We start from the raw sequence: 18,812 nt of genomic DNA, 5'->3' as shown, positions 1-18,812 counted from the left end.
AATGTCGTGCGACCACGCGTAACCAGCCTATGTTGACCAGTAATGCTTCATGCGTTGCGTCATTTACACTCAAACACCCATCATCCTCGCCTGGCCTCCACGTGTGGGTCATTGCCCGCTGCTGTCTCTTTGGACGTGTGGTCGCTGCCCGAGAGGGGCGCCAGCACTGCCACTCGGCAAACCTGTTTCACGGTGAAATAAAGCCAGTCTACGCTTTCTCCTCAACCTGTCAAAACGCGTATTACTTGCCTCCGCTAAATCGAGCTCCCGACAACCAGGTGGTATACCAGGTGTGTGATCGCGGTCGTCATGTCGTAATAATCGTCGTATTGTCGTTCTTCCCGCTTTGACATTTGACACTGATCATGTCGTCATCGTCACGCCTTCTAAGCCTACATCGTGGGCCCAAGCGTTTAGTAGCTTGGGCCACTGTTACGTCCTTGTAGATATAATGCTGTCATGGTGATTTCATTATTTTCACACCAGCTTTTCAATCGCTCTCGTCAAGCCGTCCTCTTCATACCATCATCGGCATGCAAATGTCGTCATAAAGGATTCCTATGTTGTCGCCGTTACATCACTGTCATAATACACTCGTCATCATCCGATTCTCCTAATATGGTTGTCAAGCGATTGTCATCATTGTGTTGTCAACCTGCAGTAGTCATTATGCATTTCGCGTTGCACCATTGTCGGAATGCCGTCGCAGGTATTTCATCGTCATTCTAACTCTTCCATGTGAGTATCATCATACGGACATCGTCATGGAATTATTGTCGCACAGTCACCGTTACAGCATTTTTGGCATGTCGTGGTCATCGCGCTGTTTTGTCATCGTCATCACTTCAGTAGCGTCAACCGAACGTTGCGATACCGTCGTAATCATGCCATCTTCATCGCTCTGCCCGCGTCTATCTTTTTTGTGACATTCCCTCCTAATTGTGCTGGCATGATTCTTACATGAATATGCTGCCGTGGTTAAATCATCCTCGGCAAGCAGCTGCTATCACTCATCCGTTGTTATAACACTGTCACGCCGTCGTAATCATGCAATTGCTGTCACGCAAGTTTCGTCAGCCATCCTTCATCATGTCATTGTCTTCAAGCCATCCTTCTCAAACAGGCTTCGTAATGCGGTCGTCAGCATGCCATTGCCCTCATGGCGTCGCCATGCTATTGTCATTTTGTCGTGGTCACACTGACCTTTTACCATTGTCAACACGACACCAACATCCCCCCATCGTCGTCAATCAATCATTGTTATACTCCTTGCAAAAATATGTCCTCCTCAGTCCTTCAGGATTCTGCCATAGTTATGGTGTCATTTATTCGTAATAGTGCCACCGTTGTTGTGTCATCGTCGCCATTGCCTATCATCCATTCACTGTGATACCCCCATCGTCATGCCGTTGATTACACGCCATCGTCGAAATTCCAGCTTCCTCACCCGGATGTCGTCACACCTTCGTCGTCTCAGCACCTCTGTCATGCGCTCATCGTCATTCGATAATTGCCGAGTCGTCACCATCACGCGTTCATTGCTTTACCATCGTCATCATTCAGAATGGTCCTCTTGTTGTCAACTTCTCGTTGCGGTCGTGCCGCCTGTGCCGTTCCGTCGACATCATTCTTCGTCATTCCATCTTCTTTAATGCGATGTCGTTACACAATCGCCAACATGCCTCCATGCTATTGGGCGCCCTTGGAAATTGAGTGTATGTGGCTCCGAATTATGTCGCATTCAGTCTTTGAGAAAAGTTTGCGCCCTTTCGGAATTATCTTGTCCCACAAAAATTATTGTCATCTGCCTTGCTTGCATTCCCTTGCATTAAACATCAGTGCTCGCTACCTTCCGGTCGCAATTACAAACACAGTATTATTAGTCACCTGCAGAAATAAAGGAATGGTATGACATTGCAGACATGAATATTATATGCAAAGCATGCAACAATGAGATATGCACGCTTGGACATCTGCTTTGGGAGTGTGCATCGCTTGACCTGGCATTTCCCTGAATCGGTTTTTAGGAATGATCAGATCAGATCAGATGACTAGCCATGTGATCACACTAACCATCAACTCACTGGACCGATATCGAGAAAGAATGACGTCCAAGACCACATTCCTTTTCTTTACACGAACATAAGAAGTGTCATTTCTAAAACAGTACAGCTATCATCCATCATTGACTCATGTTGAGCATCGATAGTGATACTAACTGAAACATGGCTTACCGATACTGTCCCCGATACCTGCATTCTGGAAAGCTGGACTTCATATAACTACTTTCGATGTGACAGGAAAAATCGAATAGGTGGCGACCTTTTGGTGCCAGGGCAAAAAAAAAATCTTTTCGCCGTACCTTGACACTTTCTTTGAGTGTGTGTAGGTTTCAATAAAACATAAAGCAGGCCTTGTAAGCGTTGCTTTTTATCGAGCTCCTGACATGGGCAATACGTTTTCTCGTGAATTCCAACGGCTCCTTGAAATCATTACTGTTCGTTTTCCTAAATCTCTAGTACTAATTTTCGGTGATTTTGCTTTCCCCGAAGTTGATTGGGCTAACCATTCAAAAGCAACCTACCTATCTGAGGCCCACCGTTTCCTGCAGTCATGTCTCGACTATTCTTTAACACGGCTTATCACCCCTCCTACGCGATCTTCGACTACATCCGCTAGCATTTTAGATCTAGTATTAACCAGTGATCCTGACGTGTGCTTCGACTTAACTCATCAAGATGGGCTATCTGATCATGATATCATAACAGGTAGTCTTGCAGTTCCCTTTCCAAGACGTTGTTACAATCCGATGTTACAATAGAGCTGATTTTGACCGCATAAGCTCCGCGCTATCTCACTTCTATTTACATTTCCTCAATAGATGCCAATTTCAAACAATCGAACATAACTGGGCTTAACTTAAAACTAGTCTTAATGAACTCATTAATCGATTCGTCCCTCTAACAAAAATAGCCTGCGCCCCGACAGCCCTGTGGTTTACCGTAAAGCTTCGGCGCATTAATAATAAGAAAAAGCGTTTGTATAGTAAAACCGATAAAGCCCGCGACTAAGATTTCTGGCATCGTTATAAGACCTGAGATAAGCGATATCAGTCAGTGCTAAAATTATCTAAACGACATTCCTTTGCCCATGACCTATATTCTATGCTCACTAACTATCCTCAACGTTTTTGGCGCGTTGAACCAAAAGAGCTGTGCCGATTTAACACAAGTTGATGAGCATGGTAATATGGTTCACCTCTCGGAATGTGCCGATTTATTGAATAGCGCATTTTCATCTCTATTTACACAGGAAAACACCAAATCATCACCAATCTTTGAGAATCTCATTAACATGTCAATGCCAGAAATAATTATTAGCGAAGCAGATATTTCTTCTTTACCAAATAAACTTAAAGTTTCTTACGCATCTGATCACACTGGCATTAATAATAAAGTGTTAAAACATTTGTCACCCAGTTTGTAACCTATACTGTGTGGACTCTTCTCGCAGTCTTTATCAACTAACACTATTCCGCCCGACTGGAAGGTGACAAAAGTCATACCCATTTTTACGTCCGGAGACCAAACTTACCCATTAAATTACGATCCTATCTCGTTAACTAGTACTATTTGTAAATTACTTGAACACATCTTGTATACGGAAATAATTAACTACTTAGAAGACCACATATTATTGTTGATTACCAACATGGCTTTCGTCGTGCTTATTGATGAGAAACACACTTCGCCGGCTTTTTACATGACTTACATTCATACCTAGACCTAGGGTTTCAAGTGGATGATATGTTGCTGGATTTCTCTAAAGTTTCCGATCGCGCTGCTCACCATAGACTAGTACTGAAGCTAATGAACCTTAACATACACCCAACCATTGTGGGCTGGATTAAGGATTTCCTCTCATCCAGACTACAATATACGGCTGTTAACAACAGTAATTCTTCTACAAAAGTAGCCTACGGTGTTCCACAGGGCAGCGTTCTTGGCCCTTTAATTTTGTTAATCTATGTTAATGACCTGCCTAACTGTGTCTTCGCACATCAGACTTTTTGCCGATGACTGCGAAATATATCGATTAATTTCGTGCGACAGTGACAAAGATATTCTTCAAACCGATCTTAACGCTATTGACACATGGTGTTCAATATGGTTGATGCCTCTTAATACAACTAAAACGAAGGTTTTATCACTTACTAGGCGGAACCACCGTATTCCAACATGGTATGTAATATATAACAACATAATTGAACTTACAACTTCATATAATTACCTGGGCGTTCACTTACAGTCTGATCTAACCTGGCATCATCACACCCACCTGACGTTGGCACCAGCTAACCGCTCCTTAGGCCTCCTCAAACGCAAACTTAAGCATGCTCCAGCTAAAGTACGCATACTAGCATACATCACATTAATACGCCCCAAAATCCAGTATGCATCAGCTGTCTGGGATCCTTGTCAAACATATATTACCCAAGAAATCGAATTACTGCAAAACCGCGCGGCCCGTTTTCTTTTTTCTGAATATTCACCCTATACTAGCATTTCAGCACTCAAAGCTCGGGCTAAGTCTGACGACCTATCTCATCGCCGCAGGATTGCCCGCTTCTCGCTGCTGCACAAGTTTTAGGGCTCATTCACACCGGCGACTTGAGGAGGTCGCGCGACCATTTGCGACTCGCAATGAAAAAGCGACCGAAGGCGACTGATGTTCACACCGGCAAGCCCGGCTGAGCGCGACCCGCAAGTCGCAATCCCGGAGATTATCGTTCTCAGCGAGAACTCTCGGAATCTACGCGGAATTTGAACGCGACGCCGGAGGAGGCCGGATGTAGACACACGAAAGATCACTTCCGGTGCGCCGCTGATTGGTTTATCAGTTTTGCGACCACGGTCGCGCGACTGAAAAATTGCGCAGAGAGCGACTGGCCCAAAATGGTCACTTTTCAAGAAAGGCAACCATTTTCGACTGGTCGCTTTGCCACCAACTTGGTCGCGCGAGCACTGTCAGTCGCCGGTGTCAGTGAGCCCTTATCATCATCCGCATCTTCACCGTATCTTCGAACCAGCGACAGCCTTCTTTTCACGCACAGACCATATCTTCAAGATGAAACGCATTAGTTGTCGCTCAGCTAACTATGCTAACTCCTTCGTTCCTCGAACAATTGTTGCATGGAATAGCCTACCATCCCACATTGCTACTGACACCGATTTCGCAACCATTTAGGAACATTTACGCAATAGTGACGTGTAAATATTCATCATGTACTGCTTCTTCATACGTTCTTCACTATATATATTGTTTTGATCATGTCTTACTGTTCTGCGTGCACATTGTACAAGTGCATTCAGGTCTCATCAATTTGTTAAGATGACAACTGACGCAGTTTCGAGCAGCACCTCATTTTACTTCATTTACGTTGTGCCTTTTTTAATTCCCTTAATTTGTTCTCTCAGACAGTTTTGCATTTTTTATCTAAGTCTCACTTGCCTAATGTAATTTGTATATTGTTTTACTTGTGTATTTTGCTAGACATCATACCTTTGTATAAGTTTTGTGTATTTTTCTATTTTTAATAAATACTTTGTACAGCTTTTGTGTACTTTAGTTGTTTTTTACGTAACGCGCAAAGGTCACATTTTTTCATGTATCAGTTCCCCCTATGTAATATCCCTTCGGGGGCTTTTAGGCGTATTATGAAATAAATAAATAAAATTCCCAGGGAATATCCCTCAAGTCCTGGCTGTCCAGTACGCCCGTGGTAGGGCAAGGAGGCTTGACGTCCCGGTCCCAACATGGAACTAGCCAGGCAAAGGGCAACACCTTGTAATCGACCAGGATAACGTTCTTTCCTCCTCCTACTCCTCCTCCTCCTCCTTCTCCTCCTCGGGAATGCTCTGTCGCGCTGATAACGCGCAAATTGTGCTTGATATGGAACTACCAGGCTGGCAGCAGCAAGAAAAGGAAACGCGGGGAACACAGGTGACGATGATGGTTATAAGACAAGATACGCCCCAAAGGCCGCACATTTCGTAATCAGGGTAGCCGAAGCAACGGCAGTCTCTGAATGGAACTACAGCTATCAAATAAACTATACTTCATAAATGTGGCACTTGGCTGCATTAGTATCGACATGCCATTCATGACTCTCTCTTAGCATGGACACTCATCATGAGATGAGTTTTACTGTTATTTTTTTCTGTATAAATAAATTTTTCATGAATGTTTTATTCTTAGTTATTCCATTTTTATTTGATTGTTCAACATCCTTATGGAACTCTATTTTAAGAACTTGTCACGAAGGCTACTGAAGATAGTTAGGCATGTACCACATTAGGTTGTAGTTGCTCTGAGTTTTTTATATACCAGCAGCTTCACACAATTCAATACTGTTGCTATATGTTTCCAACGCATCGCTCTTTCATTCAAGGCAAAGCTGTTTGCGAATGGGTCTCTCTGTGCATCATTTGCATCTGTATGTTTATTGAGGGTTTGGCGTTATTGATAGGTAATTTTCCTTGCATGTAGCAATGACAATTTGATAACGACTAGGCACTCATACACATGCTGTTGCCAAAATGATTGTAGCGTACTTATAATTCAAGTAAATTTATCAGATACGCAGGCGTAAGCCCTGTTTTTTTTATATAATATGTATGCTCATATTTTCATCTGCTATTTCAAGATAACTAAAGTTATCTTCGGACAAATACTGAGGACAAGAAGTCGTTGTTATCAACTGAAAAAGTGCAATCTGTGGTCTACACGTGCCTCGTTTATTTACAAGTAAACAGGTAACAGTGGCACCAGGGCCTAGAATATTCTGTAACTCAAAAAAAGAGCAGGCAGCAAACGAATCTTGTGAATTCTTCCGATTGATTCAAGTATATGTATCCTACGCTGCGTGATTGCATCGCTATGGCAAGGTTGAAACACGATTTCGAATACAGTCCGAATTTCTCTAACTACTTCTCTAATTCAGACTTCCTAGTGGCCTTTGTGCCAATTAAACTGAAGGTACATATTGTCTACATTACTCTTATTTCAGCTACATTTCTGTTGGACATTACACAGTGAGCTTTCGTCGTAGGATTCTCGTCCCATGTCTTTAAGGAATAAATTGCACTTATATAAATATACGAGAACAGCAGTTTTGATATTAATCAGTATTTGTTCAAAGGCTGTGTGAATAGTTTATTGTTGTCTAAAGCACGAAAGCAGCCAGGGGCTGGGAGATATGCCATTGTGCTGGATTCGCGTATACATTGGCCATGTTTTTGTCTTTTGCGTGCATCAAAACATCACCACCTAAGTATTATTGAAGGAACTTCATTTGGAATGCGGTAGCTGCGGGTCGCATGAAACCCACGGCCTCATCCTGAGACGCAGAATGCCGTGCCCTCTGAGCGTTCGCCCTGTGTTCTTCATACTTTGTGTCTTCCGTTGTTTTCGCGCTGATTAGTAAGTATGCACTCTAAGCCAACGTATCTGGTTGGTGAAGAGATGCAGCAGAAGAAGAAAACTTTAACATACAGAAAGTGGTGCCTTCCGATGTTTTCTCTACAGAATGTAATCCAAGTTAGCATTAAATTGGCCCGACAGAAAAAAACATTTATTGTTGTCTCCAACACTCAAGTTTGCGTATTTTACGCAGGTTTTTGAGGTTCCGGGCGAAGAATAAACTGAGATATGGGCGCCATAACATAACGCTATTCCAGTTTTCTATTCCAATTCCGCAATAAGCCTTCCGCGATCGGTCAAAAACTTTTTTGAGTCACCCCGACTTCGCCTGTCACGCGACGTCCCGAAAACTGCGATAGCGCCTCATCTGATGTGACGTGCACACTGATGATGCATCATTGGACTGAACAAAGAAAAATAGCTATTTCTCATTCGATGCTTTTTTGCAATTAGCCCTCTGCTTATTGGTGAAAACTTTTCGCGCTGCACCCACATCGTCTGCCTGTAACGCGCTGTCGCAAAACCGCGAAAACTCAATCCGTCAAAGTCATGTGTACGCGTTAAAGATGCAATAATATGGCAAACAAAACGGCAATTTTTTTAGAATGGCCTCAGGCTTCCCAGTTCTGAAAGGAATAAAAATGGCTGCCGCCCATCGCTCAGGCACTGGCTACTCGCACCTGTCGGAGAACTTGGGTGTATTTACGTATAATAACACGTTTTGCATGGCCGTGTAAAGTTTTTGAACCGTTTCGACACGTTTACGACCTCTCTCGATCAACTTAGGATTCGTTTTAAGGGTGTTTTTAAATTTCCGTTGCACGCCGCCGTAATTTTGAGCGAGCCATCGCAAGCCAAGTAAGGGAAAGCGGACCGGTCGCAGACGCCCACACTGCCTTCTTCATCCGGTTATCAATTTTTAATGCGCCGGCTCCGCTTCATCAAATTCACCTGCACTTGAGCGTGTTCCTCGCCTTCTGGCAGCCAATGACAAACGATAAACCGCTTAATGCAGGCAATACTATTAATTGTTGCAACAAATAAAGGTCACCTCCCATAAACTAGAAGGGCGTTTAATTGGGTTGTTCAGGCAACGCTACGGGTCACCACCCGATGCTTGCATCAGCGGCTACGCAAATTTGATGTCAGGAGATTGGAGTAACAGCATATTGGAATAGTTTTACGTTATAGGGTCTATCATGTCCAAAATTTCCAATGGTTGTTTAACATTAGGTACCATATTTCATGTACATTCCATATCAATATAATATTTTGTCAACAAACGTATTCACAAGAAAATTAATTTATATTTTTATTTAGTACACTTTGAAATGGACCAGAGCAACAAGTATCCCCCTAGATACATATTTAGTTATTGAATGGCCACTTTTCCTAAGGCAATAAAAATGTGCAATGGTGTTCCCTTTTTTTTCGCCTTAAGAAAATCCTAATAACTCTCAGCAATGCATTTGCATGTCAATTCATGAAACCGCCATTGGAGTTTTTCAAGTGCAGTGGTTGAATGCCGGTTCCCACTAACAACTTCAACCCTAAATCCCTCCTTATTAACCCTAAATTATCAGTCATAGCACTCGTAGTACAGCCCTCTGGGCCGTTCTCTTTTCGAAAGTAGTCTTATTAGGGTTAAGATAATTACACGAAGGTATTTCGCCCTCGTGAGCAGCAGTCCTTGAGATAGTTACTCGGGCTAGCTTCCCACGCTAAGCGTGCGGTGCTCGCACCTGTTTAAGCTTTTCCTAGACTCTAGAGCCGCTCGAGTTCGCTCGATTCAAACTAAACTAGGTCCGCGCAGCCTTGAGAGATCGGAACGCACGTTATCTGCGCTTGGCCGTCAGAGAAGGGGGGCTTTCTTCCGGCCACAAAGCGCTCCATGTCTCAGTAAGGTGCATGGTGTGGTCTCATGTGGACGCCCTCCTCTCGGTGAGCGCATATTCCCCTCATCTTTTAAAAAGTTCAATACTTACAAGCATTTGTCTTGCAAACCATACTTAGTTCAAGGGAATTTTCCGTGTCTCAATAATTTCTCTTGTCGTATTCGGTTGCTGATTGCCGTGTTGTCGGTTGTTAACGACACTTTCTCTAAAGTCTCTGAATTTATTAAGGCAGTTTGTCGTGTGCGTGTCATGGCCACGCACGTTTATATCTCCTTCCGTTTCTCTGCCGCGGGTGCGCTTTAAAACCACGGCGCTGCAATTATGTTTCAGAAACTTTCCGTTCCTTTCTTCTCCTCCATTAAACTCTTGCTCTTAACTACTACACGCAGAGACAAAGGAACAGCGCTCGCATTCGATCCCATAGATGAGATGAAAAATATGTATATAAATATATATATACATATATATATATATGTATATATATATATATATGTATAGAGAGAGAGAGAGAGAGAGAGAGAAATTATCAGTCATAGTACTCGTAGTACAGTCCCCTGGGCCGTTCTCTTTTTGAAAATAGTCTTATTAGGGTTATTATAATTACACCAAGGTATTTCGCCCTCGTGAGCAGTAGTCCTTGAGGTAGTTACTCGGGCTAGTTTCCCACGCTAAACGTGCCGCGCTCGCCGAGCACCTGATCAAGCTTTTCCTAGTCTCTAAAGCCGTCAGTCCCTCCACGTAAGACGTCAGTCCCTTTCCATGTAAGTACGAGGCTCTGGACAGTGGCTATGGCGCTTCAAAGTAACCTGGGGCCTGACGGACCAACCGTCTGAGCTATCTCTCCGGGCAACATCAAAGGGTCACGAGTTCAAATCACCTGTTCTCTTCCTTTTCTTTGTTTTCCTTTCCTTTTTCTTTTTTCTTCCCCCCTTTTTATTATGTCTTTTCTTTTAGTTTATCACTGAACGGGGACCCCCCTAAAAAAATCTCCTCTATTATGTAAGGCCACACATGTGCAGGTCATAAATGCCAGGTTCTCTAGTTGAGTGCCATCTGTGCGGTATAACCGAGCTCAGATTGGTCCAGCTCGACTGATCAAATAAGGCACTACTGTAGGTTAAATGAGGCGTACAACTCCTGCGAGGGCGGTAGAGTATCCGCCTCGCGTGCAAGAGGACCGTGGTTCGTATCCCGGTGCCATGCAAATCTCCACCGAAAAAAAAACCGTGTGTTGAGAAAATTGCACAAACCGACCGGGAGTGCGGCCTGATCCCGGTGACCGGAACCGGTAACGCACTCTCTCCCCAGAGCAGGATTGGCCGCCCTGGTGCAGTACTTGGCCACAACCTCCTATAGGAATACAACAATCAAACCCCGGCCCTGAGTCCCCAGCAGCCGCGAAGCAACTGACCACAGCGGCGGTCAGATCTGTGACGCAGCTGAGGGTGCTAAAAATCCCTGGCTCCGGACAGGCCGCCATTGGAATCTGAACATGGCAACGTTTAACGTTAGAACGTTATCTAGTGAGGCGAGCCTAGCAGTGTTATTGGAGGAATTAGAGGGCAGTAAATGGGATATAACAGGGCTCAGTGAGGTTACGAGGACAAAGGAAGCATATACAGTGCTAAAAGGGGCACGTACTGTGCTACCGGGGCTTAGCGAAGAGATGAGAACTAGGAGTCGGATTCCTGATTAATAAGGATATAGCTGGTAACATACAGGAATTCTATAGCATTAACGAGGTTTACGCCCCTACATCCAGTCATGATGACCAGGAAGTCGAAAGCTTTTATGAATACTTGGTATCAGAGATGGGTAAAGTCAAAACAAAATACACTATACTGATGGGCCACTTCAATGCCAGGGTAGGCAAGAAGCAGGCTGGAGACAAGTCAGTGGGGGAATATGGCATGGGCTCTAGGAAGAGCAGGGGATAGTTATTAGTAGAGTTTGCAGAACAGAATAATGTGCGCATAATGAATACCTTCTTCCGCAAGCGGGATAGCCGAAAGTGGACGTGGAGAAGCCCGAATGGCGAGACTAGAAATGAAATAGACTTCATACTCTGCGCTAACCCTGGCATCATACAAGACGTGGACGTGCTCAGCAAGGTGACCTGCAGGGACCATCGGATAGTAAGAACTCGAATTAGCCTAGACCTGAGGAGGGAACGGAAGAAACTGGTACACAAGAAGCCAATCAATGAGTTAGCGGTAAGAGGGAAACTAGAGGAATTCCGGATCAAGCTACAGAAGAGGTATTCCGCTTTAACTCAGGGAGATGACCTTAGCGTTGAAGCAATGAACGACAATCTTATGGGCATCATTAAGGAGTGCGCAATAGAAGTCGGTGGTAACTCCGTTAGACAGGAGACCAGTAAGCTATCGCAGGAGACGAAAGATCTGATCAAGAAACGCCAATGTATGAAAGCCTCTAGCCCTACAGCTACAATAGAACTGGCAGAACTTCCTAAGTTAATGAACAAGCGTAAGACAGCTGACATAAGGAACTATAATATGGATAAAATTTAACATGCTCTCAGGAACGGAGGAAGCCAAAAAACAGTGAAGAAGAAACTAAAAATAGGCAAGAATCAGATTTATGCGCTAAGAGACAAAGCCGGCAATATCGTTACTAATATGGATGAGATAGTTCAAGTGGCTGAGGAGTTCTATACAGATTTATACAGTACCAGTAGCACCCACGACGATAATGTGAGAGAGAATAGTCTAGGGGAACTTGAAATCCGACAAGTAACGCCGGAAGAAGTAAAGAACGCCTTGGGAGCTATGGCAAGGGGGAAGGCAGCTGGGGAGGATCAGGTAACAGCAGATTTGTTGAAGGATGGTGGGAATATTGTCCAAGAAAGACTAGCCACCCTATATACACAATACCTCGTGACCGCGACCGTACCGGCATCTTGGAAGAGTGCTAACATAATCCTAATCCATAAGAAAGGGGACGCCAAAAGCTTGAAAAATTATTGACCGATCAGCTTACTGTCTGTTGCCTCCAAAGTATTTACTAAGGTAATCGCAAATACAATCAGGAACACCTTAGTCTTCTGTCAGCCAAAGGACCAGGCAGGATTCCGTAAAGGCTACTCAACAACAGACCACATTCACACTATCCATCAGGTGATAGATAGATGTCCGGAATATAACCAACCCTTATATGTAGCTTTCTTTGATTATGAAAAAGCGTTTGATTCAGTCGAAACCTCAGCAGTCATGGAGGCATTACGGAATCCGGGTGTATATGAGCCATATGTAAAAATACTGGAAGGTATCTATAGCGGCTCCACAGCACCGTAGTCCTCCATAAAGAAAGAAACAAAATCGCAATAAAGACAGGGAGATACGATCTCTCCAATGCTATTCACAGCACGTGTACAGGAGGTGTTCAGAGACCTGGAATGGGAAGAATTGGGGATAAAAGTTGATGGAGAATACCTTAGCAACTTGCAGTTCGCTGATGCTATTGCCTTTCTTAGTAACTCAGGAGACCAATTGCAATGCATGCTCACTGACCTGGAGAGGCAAAGCAGATGGGTGGGTCTGAAAATTACTTTGCAGAAAACTAAAGTAATGTTTAACATTCTCGGAAGAGAACAGCAATTTACGATAGGTAGCGAGGCACTGGAAGTGGTACGGCAATACATCTACTTAGGCCAGGTAGTGACCACGGATCCGGATCATGAGACTGAAATAATCAGAAGAACAAGAATGGGGTGGGGTGCGTTTGGCAGGCATTCTCAAATCATGAACAGCAGGTTGCCACTATCCCTGAAGAGAAAAGTGTATAACAGCTGTGTCTTACCAGTACTCACATATGGGGCAGAAACATGGAGGCTTACGAAAAGGGTTCGGCTGAAATTGAGGACGACGCAAAGAGCTATGGAAAGAAGAATGATGGGTGTAACGTTAAGGGATAAGGAAAGAGCAGATTGGGTGAGGGAACAAACGCGGGTAAATGACATCTTAGTTGAAATCAAGAAAAAGAAATGGGGCATGGGCGGACATGTAATGAGGAGGGAACATAACCGATCGTCATTAAAGGTTACGGACTGGATTCCAAGGAAAGGGAAGCGTAGCAGGCGGCGGCAGAAAGTTAGGTGGGCGTATGACATTAAGACGTTTGCAGGGACCACATGGCCACAATTAGTACGTGACCAGGGTAGTTGGAGAAGTATGGGAGAGGCCTTTGCTCTGCAGTGGACGTAACCGGGCTGCTGCTGCTGCTGCTGCTGCTGCTGCTGCTGCTGCTGCTGCTGCTGATGATGATGATGATGATGATAAATATAGACCAGAGAATTAAGAGTTTCGTGCTGTTACTATAAAACGTTTTGTTTCGTATCAATAGCACAATCAAAATTAAACGAAAAATCTCATTAACCCTTTACCTGGCAGCTCAACAATATCGTTCACCTAACAAACACATCTGCAAAAACGAGCCAAAACTAAATATTAGTCTGTCCCTCTCAGTTTGTATCTGTTTCAGTTGCTGCTGAATTGCTGCTGAACATAATAAAAATGTCAGTCGTGAGCAGCACCAGATGTTTTGGTGACAAAGCTAGAGGACTTCGTCGTTATTTTCTTAGCGCACAGGGTTGTATTCGCACCAACGCGATTTTTATTCTTTTGTTTAAGAAAGGTGTTACTTTTTATCGCCATAGAGGTGCATCTCAAGAACACGCATTAACCTTACCAAAGCAAGTATCAAACATTAGTTTTTGACCGTACATTTACCTTCAATCAGCTGGTGAGGAATATTTTTGAACTACTGCATATTCTGAACTACTTCAATATTTCATCTCGTGTTTATATGGGCAACAAAATTAGGAAATAAAGCACAAAAAATATTATAGGCCAAGCCTTTCTAATCTTGCCACTTAAAGGGTTAAACGTATCAAGAACATTTTCGACGCCACGAAGGAGTTATGTTGAGGTTATAGGTGCGCGCACCCTGCATTTTCAACGTAATCGCGTCGAGGACCCCGCGTCGCCGAAAGTCCGGCGTCAGCGTCCCGCGTCCAGCGTCGACCATTTTGTGGGCGAAAAGCTATTCTGAACCACGCATACCCTACTGCGCAGTCCCCCAGTTTAGCGCAAATACGGTACTGAAGCAATTGAATTTCTCAAAGTAGAATGCGTCCGAAAAATCGTGAAGTACGATTACACTCAACCTGCAGACATGATAGCGTTGTATTGCAATTTTAATATATGAGGAACACAATTGTGTTTCGCGGAAAATCAAACACAAGCCCCTCTTTTCCGGCGCTTCTATCATTCACGGAGCGTCAAGCCCGGTTCTTTGCAACACCATCTCGATGGCGCTGGTCTCCGCGCATCCGCGGCCCACGCAAGAGGCCGCGCAGCTCCCAGAAAGCTGTCCTTGGTGCATAACGTTCGGCGCCGGCGTTTATCGTTAAATATTATAATTACGTACACTGCAGTTGTCTGGAAGCCTCAGAAGCAGCCATGGATATTTGAATGCCATTGCGTTCCACTCTTAATGGCAATGTTTAAGAGTGCTAGAAATTTTATTCTGTGGGCACGCCCTAACATTTAGGAACACGTTCTACAAACAGAATCACGCGTGTCGGCTGCGATTATCTCTTTAGCTTGGCTCACTCCCAAATTTACAGAGGAAGGATTGTCACCCTGAGCTTCAAACCCGTGATTATTTTCAAATCATGGGAAGTGCTTAGTGCACTTTGAAGGGTTATTCTTTTTATTCGATAGTCATATGTGTTCTAAAGCGGAAATCACAGCATCTAAACCCCATTTCGTAGGGCCGCCAGCCCCACTCAAACCTGGACATGGGCCCTAAATTCGCTTCCATTGACAATGTCTTTATTTCTCCTGCACTTATTAGAAATGGGCGTAGCAAACCAGATGGTATCCCTTAATGAGAACCCCCTTAGGTCGGACGTACTTCATAAAAAATATGGCATGCATTAAACATTTCTGCGAATTATTAGCCGCACAGACTGCAACATATTTATGCAATGAAAATTAGGAAGTCTCAAGTTTGGCTGCATTAATATTGAAACGACTTAAAACAAACAACTCACCCACGGAAAATGCAATCACATTATCGAGCTTCTCAGGTGCGAAGAATCCATCCTTGTCGAGAAATCGGCTTGGGTCAAAACGTTGTGGTTCGGGCCAAAGGTCAGCGTCATAGTGGGCTGCCCACAGATTAAACAGGACCACCGTACCTTTCGGTATGACGAAGCCATCGACTAAGATGTCCTCTTCAGCCCTACATGAAAACGCACAATTAAGAAGTACATAGTAAGCGCTAAAGCGATTCCTCTAAATTTGCTGAAGAAACAAAAGAAAACAAAGGGCCTATGTCAAGGAAGGAAGAAAGAGGCACGCGGGGATGGGGTAAGGGTATAAAATATAAGAAAACAAAAGAAGATAAAAAAAGGATGCCAAAAGTGTCTAGATCTCTTCTTCCGTTCATTGGTTCATTAGACGTATGAGAACGTTTATACAGATATGATGGACATGACTTATTTTGTAAATTCTTTAAGAATGTTGTCATGCCAAAATTTCATACGCGCTATGCAGCTGATAAATGGACGCGTGGATAGCATGACGAGCTCGAGTCTGCGTTCTGGGACACAAGTAACTCAGAGTATGCAGGCAAGTTGAATGCACCTGGCCACCGCGTACCTAGTTCCAACACACCGCCGAAGAAGATCTAAACTCGACTGTCCAATATCTGTACTTCAAAAGTATGTATGAAGTATAGATAGATATATAGATATATAGATGAAGTGGTTTTAGGTGGTCCCGAAGTGGCATCGCAGAGATTTGATTGTTGATTGCAACCACTATGGCCCGTACCTCTTCACCATCTACGGGAGCTATATCCGGAAGACACAACTAATGAACCATTGGCTGGAATAGAAGACTGAGCAACTTCTGGCGTCTTTGAGAGATTCAGTGCACAGTGAAGATAAATACGACGAGTGTGATCATTTTAGTGGAATGCATGCGAAACATAAACATTTAGCTTTCACGGACAGTGTGCATTCTTCTGGAATAAATTTTAGTACTAGATTATGGAGTGAGTAATAGGTAGTACCAATCAGTTTTCAAATTCATTTTGACCCGTTTCACACTTAATGCATCTAAAAAATGCAGTAAGAGATTGTGATACGATTTATTTACTATATCTGCTCATCAAGGTCTTTTCTGTGTGGTATGCGAACTGTTGATGGTTCATCACTAGATGTTTACTTCACATTACCTCCTCCTCTGTACTGAACGTCCATCGGCTGAACAACCTTTAGTATCTCAACGTATTATTGTGCGACACCTAATGCTTCCTTTGTGCTATGAGCAATATTACTCTACAGAGAAAAAGCAGTCATGCAGTAACCCCCCCCCCCTCCATTCATAAAAAGCCTAGGAATAAAATAAAAGAACCTTCACCAAACAGTTTGTGTGGAGTTTATGGGTAAAAATATTGTCAAATCGTTCACGCGCAACGCAGTGTATTGAACAGCGTCTGGAATTCATTCTGCAATTATTTATAATGTTACCATAGTATAAACTACCACTCAGCACGTGACGGCACGCAATCACCCGGAAAATTAGGTCCGACTTACTCTCTTGGCATTCCAAGCGGCGGTGCTGGCTTCCATCGGTGTATTTCCCAGCAGCAAGCCAGGGTATAAGGCATACGCCTGCGATCTTCCCATGTGGGTAACCTCTCGGTACCCACGACTTCATCAATTTCTCGGTGCACTTTACTTTGTATATCTTGCTTTGCGGCAAAGTTGAGCAGGTGCCAATGCATCGTGTTTGTCGTGCTGAACGTGCCAGCAATTAGGAATGTTTTCACGTTACCTACGAGAAACCGCTCTGTTGGAAAAATAAATGGCAGACAAAATAGTCATTGAACAGTCAAGGCTGCTGTACAAATATATAAACTGCGCAGCTGTCCTGAGCGCCACTTCTAAAGTAACTACATGTTTAGACCGGTAATCTTATAACCAGTGTGCCTGACTTTAAGCATTTGTTCTATCCAACACCTTCTTTTATAGCCTTACACAAAAAACGGACTCTGTTAATCGCGGTTCAATTTCCAATTCACACTCCAAGATATTCTAAATGTAAACCGCCCACTTATCGAATTGCAGCTTAGCGGTATGTGCCACCTTAGTTATGGTACAGTAAAACGACTTTTCGCTCCATAGCATAGCTACAAGCACACGTACTGCTTCCATCATTGTTTTGTATCATCGTTCCACAGCCGTTCGGGGCTATAAGCAAAGGAAGGAATCCGTTGCAACAACGGACACAATCTAGACCTTTTATTTTTTACATCAGTGGCAGCAACATACTGAGGGAATAAAATCAAATTCCCACGCAAAATAGCTGCCCCCCGTAGACAATGTTGCTAACTGGGTGCCTCTATTACTGAGTAAAAATTGCACTTAAAACACATCTCTCCTTCGCGTTTTTGCGACTACTGATTCCAAAGCTTTCAGCCCAGGAAAAATTTTAAAAAAAAATTAAATTCGGTAGTATTTTTACCCCGCTAGCTTCTTTTATATTTTCACTGAAGGGCAAAGCTAACTTTTGTGTAAAAACTATTTGAAAGATATCTGCATAGCCTACGAGAGTGCACTGACAATATGTAAAAAAATTTTGGCTGTTTCTTTATTTTATGACAGTCCTGTTTGCTACAACCTAATTTAAAATATTCAGGCCCTTAGGGCATGTACCGGTTAAACTGCATTATGAATCAAATAGCAGACGCCATGCGGGTTGCTGCAGTCGACATTTAAAGAACTTCCGTGAAGACAGCGGGAAAATTACAAAAAATACATTGTAATTTGTAATAGAAAATGTTTAATTAGGTGTGCCGAAGGAGCATTTTTTATAGATTTATTCATAGAAAATGAAGACAACTTAAGGAGGATTGTCGAATCAGGTTTTGCGAAACAAGCAAAAACAGAAGGCCGGTGTGGAAGTTATTACGCGTCGCACTTACATGTAAGCATAGCAGTGCATTGCACAGATATTGTCGCGTAGTACTGACAGGGAAGAAAGCAGCAAAACTGAGAATGACGAAAGTAGCGTTTTATTGGGCGAACTTTTGCCCTAAAAAGCAGGCTACACTTAAAGAACCTCGACACCGGGGAACACAGCCGGAGATCATCGAAAATTGGATGTGCCGGTCCAGTGCGTCGGCTTTTATACACAAGCCGTCGAACGTCCCGAGTAATCGCTGGTGGCCGCGTGTCTTCCAGGAACTTCTAACCGGCCTAGGAAACTCGGCCGCCCCCGTGGCAGAGGTAACTGGCGCCATTCATCGGGAGGGCGGGAAAACAAATCCGCTTCCCTTGTACGACCTCCTAGATCGGCACGCCCCTGCGCTCGCCAATCCAGGAAGCCGTGCCCTTGCGCC

General features: G+C 43.8%; 1 protein-coding gene across 1 annotated transcript in view; it reads right to left on the bottom strand.

Moving 5' to 3' along the window:
• The window catches only part of LOC126534443 (cytochrome P450 2C23-like), a 100,616-nt gene that overhangs the window by 3,467 nt on the left and 78,337 nt on the right, over positions 1-18,812 (bottom strand). The window contains exons 6-7 of the mRNA XM_050181719.3: positions 17,005-17,260; positions 15,454-15,644 (exon numbers count right to left, since the gene is read on the bottom strand). Coding sequence (XP_050037676.2) covers positions 15,454-15,644; positions 17,005-17,260 — 447 coding nt within the window. The remainder of the gene's footprint in view (positions 1-15,453; positions 15,645-17,004; positions 17,261-18,812) is intronic.

The sequence above is a fragment of the Dermacentor andersoni genome, chromosome 7 (assembly GCF_023375885.2).
Source record: "Dermacentor andersoni chromosome 7, qqDerAnde1_hic_scaffold, whole genome shotgun sequence".
NCBI classification, from domain to species: Eukaryota; Metazoa; Arthropoda; class Arachnida; order Ixodida; family Ixodidae; genus Dermacentor; species Dermacentor andersoni.
The sequence above is the reverse complement of the archived record's forward strand: the minus strand, read 5'-3'. Positions and strand labels throughout refer to the sequence as shown.